Source organism: Balaenoptera borealis (genome assembly GCF_965194805.1).
Source record: "Balaenoptera borealis genome assembly, chromosome: 16".
Taxonomy (NCBI): domain Eukaryota; kingdom Metazoa; phylum Chordata; class Mammalia; order Artiodactyla; family Balaenopteridae; genus Balaenoptera; species Balaenoptera borealis.
Window position 1 is genome coordinate 28,214,534 of NC_138872.1, and position 12,249 is coordinate 28,226,782.

General features: G+C 52.7%; 1 protein-coding gene across 1 annotated transcript; it reads right to left on the minus strand.

Annotated features, from left to right (window-relative positions):
- Window positions 1-5,734: 5,734 nt before the first annotated feature.
- Window positions 5,735-11,540, minus strand: TCF15 (transcription factor 15). The gene is made up of 2 exons (XM_082361499.1): window positions 10,940-11,540; window positions 5,735-6,180 (listed from the first exon to the last, which is right to left on the minus strand). Exons 1-2 carry the CDS (start codon window positions 11,456-11,458, stop codon window positions 6,106-6,108), a joined length of 594 nt encoding a protein of 197 aa, XP_082217625.1. The 5' UTR covers window positions 11,459-11,540; the 3' UTR covers window positions 5,735-6,105.
- Window positions 11,541-12,249: the final 709 nt, after the last annotated feature.

Consider the following 12,249-nt stretch of genomic DNA (forward strand, 5'->3'; position numbering starts at 1 on the left):
TGAGAGCAGGCACCACATCTGTCTTATTCTCTGGCCATCCCTAGAGCCTTGCGTGGTCCACAGAGCAGTTCAATACACGTTTGTTGACTGATTGCCTGACAGGCTGAGCCAGCCACCTTAAGTAGGTCTATGATGTTAAACTCTATCCTGTGCCTCCTGCTGAGGTTTACCTCCTTGCTGTGGCTCAGGCCTTGGGATCCGGAGCCAGACCCTCTGGGTTTGAATCACGTCTGTGCCATTGCTGAGCTGGGTGACGTTGGGCCTTGTTTTCTAGTCTATGAAATGGCGATGACAACAGTACCAACTTACATGGGTTGTTGCAAGATTAAGTGAGGCCATACTTGTGAGTCACCCAGAGCGGTGCCTCTGACTCTCATGCTTATTGCTGCTCGGCGTGGGGACGAGGGGGTGTGGTGTCACCAAGCAGTGAAAACAGTGACTGGTTCTGGCCCATCTCTGACTTGCTATGTGATATTGGGGATGCACCTTGCCTGCTCTGGGCCTCAGTGTCCCCATTGGTGACCTGAGGGGTTCTAAGGAGATGAACTCCAGGCCCTTCCATTTAAACCCTCCAAAACCCTGTGTCTGAGCCTCTCCAGTTCTGGGAGTGTCGGCAAAGCTGCGAGCCGGTGGGAGATGCAGGTTCCTGGACCCAAACCCAGACTCTGATTCCCCCAGTGCAGGCTGGGCCCTGAGCAGAGGTGAAGACCCAGGCTGGGGGAATGACTTATCTGTCTTGTTCTGGAAGCCCAGGTTCAGTCAGGCCCTTACAGGATTGGGTACCTACCTGGTGACGGGGTGTTGGCCAGTGGTTGAAAACCCAGTGGGGCTCTGCAGCCAGAACACCTGGTTCAAATCCACTTGCTTACCAGGGGCCAGGTGAACGTGGGCAAGTTCTCTGTGCCTCAGTTTCCTTATCTATAAAATGGAGCAATAACTTGTTGAGTAGGCTACACTAATTAACTTATGTAAAGTGTGCAGACCAAGGCCTGAAACCTTGTAGGCCCTCAAAAAAGTCAGGCACTTTTCCCAGCCTAGAGGATCTGGGCATTCAGAAAACATCAACTCCTAAATTTTACCAGTCTTCCCTCCCATAAGGCCAGTCTGTCCCAGTTTACAAAGCCCTTCTGGTTTACTGTGTGCAGGCTGTGCTAAAATGAGGAAAACCAAGGCCCAGAGAGAGGCAGACACCCACCCTTGGTCACACAGGAGCAGTGACCAAGCTAGACCAGGCCAGGTCTCCTGCCTTCCAGCCAGTTCACCCTCAGCACCTCCCCAGTTTCCAGGCCCTGCTGGCCTACCCTCTGACCCTGGCCCCCTGGGAGCCTGATCCCAGGCCCATGGGGTCTACAGGTCTGGTCTGGATTAGACACGCTGAGAGGCAAACGCTGGCCCCCCCAGCAGGCCGCCTGGCGGGACCCGTGCTCACAGCTGCTGAGGTTCACAGGGACATAAATCATGGTGGCAGGAGGCTCTGGGGCTGGGACCACCTTAGCCTTCTGAAGGGCATAGGGGCCTGAGAGTCATGGGAAGGGATGCCTGGGTCCACTGGGGGTGTTTTCCATCCTCTGTTGGGGCAGCTGAAGCAGGGCAGGTCAGAGGGGGCCAGGAGACCATTTGGCAGGCCTCACATCCTAGGGCCAAGATCTTGACTTTGTTCTAACTATTCACTCTGCAATCATCTACAAACATGCAGATAAGTGACAAAAAGTAGTACAGAGAACTCATATATACCCTTTACCTGGATTCACCAAGTTTTAACAGTTTGGGACATTTGCTTTATCCTTCTCTCGCTCGCACAGATTATTTTTTTCTGAACCATTTGAGAGTATGTCATCTACATCATGTTCCTCTACCCCTTAATACTTCAGGGTGTGTTTCTGAAGCACAAGGATATCCTCTTACATAACCATACTGTTAGTAAATTCAGTGAATGTAACATTGATATAATACTTTAATCTGTTGTTCTTAATCCAATTTTGTCAACTGTCCAGTAATGTCCTCTATAGCATCACCCCACTGCAGGACAGGATCCAGCCCAGGGGCATGTTGCATTTTGCTGTCCAGGTCTAGACTTTTGATATCAAGTCCAGATGAGGTAAAATACACAATAGCAGGAGATGCAGGCAGGGTTGAACAAAGATGTTCAACCGTACATGTGTGTCCCGTGGACTGATGTTTTTGTAAAGCCTCTAATGTTCTCATGATAATGCATCATACTTGTGACTGTATATGGTTGCTTAAGAGTTAACTTGCTAAATATGTTAGAGTTTTTGGAATTCTATTCTGTGGGGTTTTTATTTTTTTAATCTAATAGGAGCCTCATAAAATGGAAGTGGCCTGGGCCAATGAGGGGAGCTTAATGTGTTGGAGGAGCCCTGGGCTGGAGGGAGGTACCTTGCATTCTCAGCCCAGCTCAGCTCCAAATGTTGTGCAAATCTGGCTCATCGCTGTCCCTCTCTGGGCTTCAGTTTCTCCATTGCCATGGGTGGCTTCTGAGTCCTTCCCACTTGCAGCTGTGGAATTAGAGAAGAGAGTCCTGAGTGGTAGGCAGGACGACCTGGGTTCCCGGTGGCCCAGCACAGTCAGGGACTCACTGGGGGACCTCGGGCAGGTTGCTTCGTTTGTACGGCTCAGCTTCTCATTGTGAAGTGATGGACTCTGACATCCTTCTTGTGATGATGCTCCTTGTGTCTAATAAGGTTTGGGTGGAGGGTGCAACCTGATATTAGGCCTCCTGTTCAGGGTCCAAGGTGGCCTGGTTGAAGTTGCTCATTCCACCCACCTCAGCCCTGGGTTTCTTCTCCCTGAGGTCCTTTAAATCCTCTGGCCCCGAGTCGGCCCTCGCTCAGGCAGCCTGGAGAAGCCTGGCTGGGTTGGCCCATCCTGAAGGTGGAAAGCTTGTGTGTTGGGGACAGTGATGTTAGGCAAATGGCCCCCAGAGGTACTGGTCCACAGCTGTGCCTCTCCCAAGTCATGTGTGTTGGGCTGGCCTTGTAGCTCACATGGGCCCCGAGACATTAACTGTCCATTACCCAGGAACGAGGCCCCAGGAAGACAGCAAGCAGCAAAATGTGCAGAACGGAGCACTACGCAGCTGCGAAAAAGCATGAAGCAGCTCTTTAAACACTGAAGGTGTATTGTTAAGGAAAAAAAAAGAATCCAAGTGCAGAACAGTGTGTAAAATACTACCTCTCATGTGGAAAAACAAGATATATGTGATTTGCCTGTATCTGCAAACACTGTCTCTGAAGGAATCTCTGAGACTCTGGTTACCAGAATTGCCTCTGAGAACTGGAATTGAGTGGCTGGAAGGAAACTCATTGTCAGTTTGTTCTTTTGTGTCTTCTGAACTGTGAATACTGTGTGATGTCTATTTCAAGGGGAATACAACTGAAGGAACCTAGTATGGGTAGGTGTGCAAGAAGGGCTCCTGGGTTGCTGCTAATTGCATTTCTTGATCTGCATGCTGGGTGCGCAGGTGTGCTCAGTCTGTGAAAGTAACTTAATGGCATGTGCACTGTCCTGCAGGTATATTATACTTCGATAAAAAGTGTTAACTTAGTATGCTGTAAATGATTGTTTAAGTGTATGTGTTTTACAAAAATTCTTCAGGATTACGACAATGTTAACTGTAGTTGTCTTTGGGATGGGTGATATTTCTAGGGTCTTGCAGTATTTGAATTTTTTTACAATGAAAACATAAGCAGAGAAATCTATAAATACTTTTTCAGAACTAGTAATCAGTATAGAGCATTTCTGGAAGGACACACAGGAAACAGCAGAAGTGCCTTTGGGGAGGAGCCTGAGGGAGGTACATACTTTTCACTGCATACTATTGGATACAACTTACATTATTTACCCAGTGCATAGTCTATTAAAAACGACTAAGGCAAAACAAATAATTATTTTTCTGTCCCAACTGTTCTTGCTGGTTAGGGATTAGGCCAGGGAGGGCCAGAGGGGTCACGCAACTTCTCCGGGGTCATCCAGCAAATCTGGTGGCAGAAGTGGGCCTCCAGCCCAGAGCACCCAAGTGTCTGCTCTGTGCCCACTCCCAGGTTTCCTGCCATTGACAAGGTCACAGTCCTTTTCCTGTGGCTTTGCCAGGGGCTGCCTGGACCTGGAGCTGGGTAGGTGCGGGGGGTACAGTGTGCTTTCCTAATTAGCTCCCGAAGGGGGATTGTTTGTTGATCTGCAAAATGGGCAGCCCCACTTCAGGCTCTGTCCGAGGGTCAAATACAGGGGGTGATAGAGCAGAGTGGATACAAGCATGGAATGTAGAGCCAGGCTTCAGTTGGTAAACACTAAATAAGTGTCTATTAAAAAAATAGATTAAAAAATAGGCATATGAACGTACCTGGAGGAAAGGGTGGCTGCCTGGCTCTGCCTCCTCTCCTGGCCCCTCTCCCTGTCTCCCCTGCCTCCAGCCCCCCCAGCTTCTCCAATCCTGGCCCCACAGGGACAGATCTGTGAGACGGGGAAACACCGGCCCCCACCTTCCAGGGCTTCTGGGAGAATAATCAGGGTCACAGGGGCTGGCACCCAATCTGGGGCATCTCCAGGGCAAGGGAAGCTCACTTTGGGCTTTACAGGTGGACAGACCTCACATTGTCACCCTGCCATGTGCCAGCCACGTGCCTTCGGATGTCATTGTTTCTTTAAATTTATTTATTTATTTATTTTTGGCTGCGTTGGGTCTTCATTGCTGCGCGTGGGCTTCCTCTAGCTGCGGCGAGCAGGGGCTACTCTTCATTGTGGTGTGCGGGCTTCTTATTGCAGTGGCTTCTCTCGTTGTGGAGCACCGGTTCTGGGCGCGCAGGCTTCAGTAGTTGTGGCTCTCGGGCTCTAGAGCACAGGCTCAGTAGTTGTGGTGCATTGGCTTAGTTGCTCCGCGGCATGTGGGATCTTCCCGGACCAGGGCTCGGACCCGTGTCCCCTGCATTGGGAGGCGGATTCTTAACCACTGTGCCACCAGGGAAGCCCTGTCATTTTTTCTTTAAATCGTCTCAGCTCCAACATGGGCAAAAGCATCCCGTTAGCACACACTCATTTGCACATGTGAAAAACCACGTGCCTACCTAGCCCTGTTTGTAAAGATGTGGATAAGGGATAGGTTAAAGTATGGTATGTTCACAAAATGGAATAAACAGCTACTAAAGGAATGAAGATACCCTTTACCTTTATGTACTGACTTGGGATAACACCCAAGCTAGATTAAGGAAAAAAAAATGCACGGAGCAGAAAGTGGGTACAATATGCTACTGTTTGTGTAAAGAGTGGAAGAAAACATATATGTATATTTCTGTATTTGCTTGGTTATTCACAAGGAATAGGGACGTCACAAAAAAACTAGTGGCTGAGCCTGCCTGCGGTGGGAGAACTGTGGCCGGAGGACAAGAGGGAGGGAGACTTTTCACCACATACCCTCTTGTACCTTTTGAATTTTGAACCATGTGGATGAATATATTCCTTATTCAAAAATAAATAAAATTAAGATTTTTTTTTTTTTTTACCAACCACACCAGACACCCAACAGTTGTTCAAGAAGACAGTGAGGAAAGATTGGTTATCTCAATTTCTAGAGCGGGGGGTCCCCTGCCTTCCCCCAGCTCCACCCCCTCCAGGGCACAGGGTGGCACCTGTGACACCTGTGTCTCTTCCAAGGTCCAGGAGAGGGGCCACCTCTGACCTCTGATGTCCCCAGGCCCCTCCCTTCTTCAGCTGGGAACAATTTTTACTTAAAAATACCTTTTATTTTAAACCCATCAATTCTCTCTCTCTCATACACACACCCACACTCATGCACAGACACGCACACATCCTCTGTCAACAACAGTCTTTGTTTTTCCAAAAGTTCTGCCTTGTCTCTGACCAGCCAGGGCTCGGGCCGGCTGGATGGGTCCTCACGGCTCTCCAGGGTGGGGTGGAGATGTCCCAGGGGGCCTGCTCAGAGGGTCATGGGCCCAGGCCATTGTCCTCTGGTCCCTACACAAAGATGGGACCTGGGTTCAGCTCCTGGGGTCTTCCCCTGTTCGCCCAGTGGTTGGCCTCTGGCCTCCTTCTCAGGGTCCTGCTTGGAGCAAATGACACAGGGGTCCAGGCTCATCTCCGAGGCACTCGAACTGGGGCCACCCCCCTCACCTTCAAGCAGCTGCCCCCCAGGTCACGACGGCTACCCTGCAGGAAGAGAGAAAGAGGTATTAGGGAGTTCAGTTGGGTCATCATGAACACTGGAACTAACCTCTGTGTCCAGCAATAGGGGACTTGATAAAAAATCGGTTAGCTGCACAATCAAGTTCTTGCAGAAGGCAGAAGAAACTCTATATGGACTAACAGGGGATGACTAACTCTTTATGGACTAATATCGTTTAAGGATGAAAGCAAGGACTGAGTGCATGTTCCTGTGTGCTGAGACGTCCAGAGAGAAGGGCACACGGGAAATCACTAACGGGTTTCCTCAGAGGAGAGGAATGTGATGAGGAGACAGGATGGGAGGAAGCCTTTTTTTTTTTGTTTTAACTCTATATACTTTTTTACTTTTTTCATTTCTTCCTCGTGCGATTTGTTGCTTAAAAAAAAATCCAATATAGTTTAAATCATAGTATTTTACACTCAAGGGCAGAACACACCCCACAGTGGTTCTCCCACTGCCTGGCTGTATACCCAGTGGCCTACTCGTCAACCTCAAAAGTAGATTCTGGAATTCTGGCCTCCCTGCCTTCATTCAGGGTGTTCCCTCTGCCAGGAATACGCTCTCTGGTCCTATTCTAGGAAGATTTCTCTATTCCTGCAATTGCCTAGCACTTCTTGCCTTTCTGGGGCCAGGATAAAACCCAGAAGGGGAAGATGGGGTCTCTCTTGTGTTCTCCCATCAGGCTGGGAGCTCAAGGGGGTGGTCGGGGAAAGTCTTTCACTATGTAGTCCCAGTTCCAGCCCAGGGACTGGCGTGGAGCAGTTGCCAACCGACGCTGCTTGGATCAGGGGTGTCCACTGGAAGACGAGCTGATGGTGGCAGCCCTGGAAGCCACCTGTCCCTCACACTGCAGGGGCAGTCTCTACCCACTGTTCTGAGGTCTGACATGTGGGTTTCATCCTCACTGTAAGCCAGCGAGATCACAGACCTTAGAGTACCCCCTCTTTTGCAGCCTCCAGCGTTGCATGACTGTCTCAGAGGCACCCAGCCAGTTGGTAAAAAGGGCTGGGCTAGAAAAATCCATGTTGTCCAACAGTCTGTCCCGTTTCCAAGACACAATGGTGTCTGAAATCCCACTGTAAATGCTCACCCCCGAGCCTGACTAGGAGATAATGGGACCGGCATTTTTCTCAGCCATCTAGAGAAACAGCTGACCATCTCGGAGCTCTGCCCGCTGCCCCGCTCAACTCCTGGGCCCAGGTTGGGGCAGATCCATCCAGATGCGAGCCCAGCCTCCCTTGAGGCTCTCCGGGCCCAGGGACAGCGTGTTCATTCACAGGCAGGGCTATTTTGAGGGCTGAGGCCACAGTCCCAGCAGAGCCTGGGGCTTGGGCTTCTCAGACAAACTCTGGCAACAGTGGCTGAGAAGGGCGGATGGGGGTGGGGGGTGCAGTGTTGAGGTTGGAGGACAGAAAACCGGCCTCCCACCTTTTCACTTTAAGTCCTCAGGGTAAGGGAGAGCCACCTCCACCCCAAGTCTGGCAGTCATTGCGAGACCTGTGTCCCCTGAGGATGCTGGGACTGTTCAGTTCCCTGAACCTCAGTTTCTTCATCTATGAAATGGGGACAAAATGATTCTACTTGCCACCCCAGGGTGCAATCAAATGCAACCGCAGCTGTGAAAGAGGCTTGTAAACTGCCAAATGCATTTAGAAGAAGCCTTGACTAGGCCCCAGCTTCTTTGTCCCTTTGTGCTTCAGCGCCAAGGGCTCTGGGAAGCACTGTAGTTAGGAGGTGGCTAGAGTGAAAGAGACCTGGGCTTCAACCCCTGCTCTGTCTTGGATTACCTGTCAGACCTCAGGCAAGTGACTTCAGCTCATTGAGCCTCGGCTTCCCCATGTGTAAAGTTAGTTACTGTGAGGATTACACACGTTAACGCAGGTAAAGCCCTTAGCACAGTGTCAAGGATATAGTAAGTGTTCAATGAATGTTCACAAGTATTAGCATCAGCATCATCTGGTGATGGCACCTCCTTGCCCCACTGCCCTCTGTGCCACCTCTGCTCCTGAGCTGGTATGCCAAGTGGGGAAGGCCTTACAAGATGATCCTATCTGACCCCCACCCCCAGGTAACAAAAGGGAAAACAGGGCAGAGACAAGAACCTCCTTTCCACCTCCCCTTGCTATTTCTACCACAGAGGGCCACACCTAACCCCTCCTTAAACAGGAAGATGCTACAGGGAGCTATTTCCATGGTGACCCCAACCCCAGACCAGCCAGCTGGGAACGAGGTGGTGGCTCAGGGTGAAGGGATAGGGTCTGGGGCCTTGGAGCTCTCTGGTCACCAAAGCTGAGAAGGAAGGCTCCCACAGCCTCCCCAAGACAGCCAGTTTTCTTCTAGTCGAGTCCTCAAGTCTTTGGGGGCCAGAGCCAGCCAGGATCACCCCTTTTGCTTATTCCCAGAGGAGCCTGTGTGCTTGAGAGCATGACTTCCACAGCCAAATTTGGCTGGGTTCTAGGTCCTGTATACAGATCCCCGGGAAGCAGCCAGACCCAGGCGAGGCCCTGTGATATGCGGGACAGGCCTGAGACCAGCAGAGAAGCCCCCAGCCTACCTGCTGTGGGGGGCAGGCACCTGATGGACACACCCTCTCCCCGAGGCCTGTTGTTACATGGCCCTCCCATACTAACCTTTTCCACATCCCAGTTGGGCAGGCCTGAGTTCGAATCCTGACTCCATCATGGGCGGTGTCTCTGAACCAGTGACATCATCTCTAAGCAGTTGGGGATAACCAGAGCACCTCCTTCCCCAGCTGCGGGGGGGTTTTAATGGTAACATGTGGAGAGCGCTTAGCACGAGAGATCAGTGCTCATCAAGACTGCTGACACTGCTGTCACTGGCCAGTCTTCGCCTCCCCTGTATGCATTGCCACCTTCAACGTCTACCCTTTTCCTTTTCTAGGCTCTAGCTCTGTGTCCTGCTCCTAGAACATCTTCCCCTACTGCCTCAACCTGCCTGCTTCCATCCCCAAGCCTCTGTCAGGAACTTAGCCACTGGGTCAGGGTCTTCCTCTGGCCCTGACAGTCCCTTTGTGCACCCCCCTCCCCATCAGACCACAACATCCCTGTTTTCACCTCCAGGCCCTGCCCTGGGCCCGCACTGGGAGTTCCTGACGGCGGTGGATGGGCATCTACAACCTGCTTCTCTGGGAATGTTTTCAGAGTCGACAAAAAACAGCTGTCGGGTAGTTAAGGTTTGCTGAACTGAGTGAATAGGTGAAAAGCAGTCAGGGAGTATTGCCGAGGGCCCACAGACCAGGGCCCACAGCTGGGAGGATCAGGGACCCTGGAGAGAGTTCAAATCTGAACCGAAAAAGACTGACTTAGGGAAACTGAGGCAACAATGGCAGGTGAGAGGCCAGAAGGGGGTGGTCTGAGGCCAGGACACAGAGGCTTCCCCAGAACAGAGTGAAGAGGGGAGCTGGAGAAGTTGTGAGAACCAAAGACTAGGGGACCCAGAGGCGTGACTCCAATCCCCCATGCCTTTTTTTTTTTTTTTTAATTTTTATTTTATACTGGAGCATAGTTGATTAACAATGTTGTGTTAGTTTCAGGTGTACAGCAAAGTGATTCAGTTATACCTATACATGTATCTATTCTTTTTCAAATTTTTTCCCCATTTAGGTTATTACAGAATACTGTGCAGAGTTCCCTGTGCCCCCATGCTCTTTCATTTTCCAAAAGGACACGGGCCAGTCAGGGACTCTCTCAGCCTCAGTTTCCCCAGCTGTAAATAGTAGCTGCTAGAATCCAAAGCTGTCACAAGACAAGCCTCCTTATTCTAAGAAAAGCCCAGGCCAGAAAGGGGAAAGGCTGGGGGTGAAGCAGGCTCCTTGGGGCCTGTGCAGGAGAACCAGCTTTCAACCAGGAGCAGCCCCCAGCAACCTCTGCTGCTACTCACCCCCGTCCGTCCCCTACCAGCCTGGTTCTCATCCTTCCTTAGGACAGGCCACAGGAGCTGACCTCCAGCTCTGCCCGGCTGGCTCAACAGTGCCCTTCCCCAGCACTCCATCTCTTTGGGGGCTGGGTATCCTCAAGAGACCCCCTCCTTCACACCTACTGCTCATCAGCTGGGTACCTCAGGCTCTTGACTGGGGGTGTGCATCCCCTTTTCTTCTCAGTCTCCTGCCCTTGGGTCAGTCTCAGGATACAGGACAATTATTTTACGGTAAGGGCAGCTCAGGGCAACTACATACCCAGCAAACCCAGAGCCTGCATTCTGGCTTTCGAGCTGAGTAATGTGGGCACCCCTCTGAGCCCCAGGTCCTCACCAGTCATAAAACGGGCAGAACTACCTGCCTGATGGGGTTCTTGTGAAGGTAAAAAGAAAGACCAGGAATGATAAAACGGGCAGAACTACCTGCCTGACGGGGTTCTTGTGAAGGTAAAAAGAAAGACCAGGAATGCGCGCCCGTACATAGGAAGAGCTCAATAAATGATAGCCTTTGTTATGATTTCCCCACACGCTCTTCCCAGCACACTCCTAGTGGGAGGGGGTGTCCTTCGATGAGCAATCTCCATCCTCTAAATCACGCCCGAGCTCTGGGCTTCCCTGCACCCCTTGTTTGGGGAACATTGTGAGCGGTTCTGTTCCACACCAAACTCTGGGCCTGGAGGGCCGCACCCTCGACGACTCCACGTCTCTTCCCCCTCTCTTCATTGTGGTCTCGGCCCCTCTTTTGCTCCGTAAGAGGCCCGTTCCCTGACCCTGCGGCCGCAGTACTGGAGCGCCGCGCGCACTCACCCCCTTGCGCTGGTTGCTGAGGCAGAAGGTGCAGATGGAACGCGGCTGGCGGCCGCCGTCGGGGGCGGCTGGGACCGCGCTCTTGGCGGTGCCCGCCGCTCGGAAGCACGGCTGCCCGTCGTCGGCCGCGTCGCCCAGCAGCAGCACGTTGGCCAGGTGCGCGATGTAGCTGGACGCCAAGCGCAGCGTCTCGATCTTGGATAGCTTGCGGTCCACCGGCTCAGTGGGGATGAGCGTGCGCAGCGCCGTGAAGGCCGTGTTCACGCTCTGCGTGCGGTCCCGCTCCCGCGCGTTGGCCGCCTGCCGCTGTCGCACCACCACCACCGGGCCCGCGCTGCTGGCCGCCCGCCGCCCGCCTCCGGGGCCCGGGCCGCGCCGTGCCGCCTCCAGGCCCTCGCAGCAGCCGAACGACTGGTCGGAGGCGTCGCTCTCGCTGCGGTTCTCCTCGTCCTCGCTCAGTAGCCGCACGTCCGGGTACAGCACGTGCGCGCCGACGGGGCGCAGCAGCGCGAACGCCATGGGCGGCCGGCCGCTTCCCTTGGTGCGCCGCGTCCCAGCGTCTGCCGCGCCCCGCCGTGCGCTCCCGCGCGCTCCCACGGCTCAGCCGGCCACCGCCTTATAGCCGAGGGAGGGGCCAGTCCCGAGGCCGCCCCGGCTGGGGCGGGGGGCTCCGCCCTGGCCAATGGGGAGGCGCCCGCCGCGCCCCGGCCAATGGCTACGGGCCCTTCGCCCCAGTTCCCCAGGTTGAAAGCGGCCCGCGAGCTGGTGGCCCGCCCTCAAGGCTCTGGATCCCCGCGGGCGAGCGGGGCAAAAGCCGGGGGTCGGAATGGGTTGGGTGGGTGGGGTGGGCTGTTCCCAGATCCGGACTCATCTTCAGCCTAGACCGCAGGGAGGCTGCGGGCAGGTCCCTTTTCCTCTCCTGGCTTCAGTTTCCTCGTTCGAAAAGAAGATTGTAGAGAAACCAGCTCGGGTTTTTCCTTCCTCAAATTCTAATACTGTGGTTCTGCAACTTTCGTGTAAGAATTAGGGAAGGGGGGGCTTTTGACTTGATAAATTCCCGGATTCCCCCCAATCTGATTCAGCCGACCCAGGATTCTGCATTATGTACAGGATGGTGGTGTCAGTGGAGAACAGTTGGAGAAGCACTATAAACTTTCCAAATAAGGGCTCGATGGTGTCACATCCCTGACGACAAACTTAAAAAAAAAAAAAAAGAAAAAAAAAGCAAAACAAAAACAAAACACACAAACGCCAGTAACTCCATTCATTCATTCATTTATTCAACAAATATTTATCGGGTCCCTGCTATG

Coding starts and splice junctions, on each gene's coding strand:
- TCF15 (XM_082361499.1), bottom strand. CDS start 11,458: ATGGCGTTCGCGCTGCTGCGCCCCGTCGGCGCGCACGTGCTGTACCCG. Junction 6,181..10,939: donor TCAGCAACCAGCGCAAGGGG/GTGAGTGCGCGC, acceptor CTCTTCCTGCAG/GGTAGCCGTCGTGACCTGGG.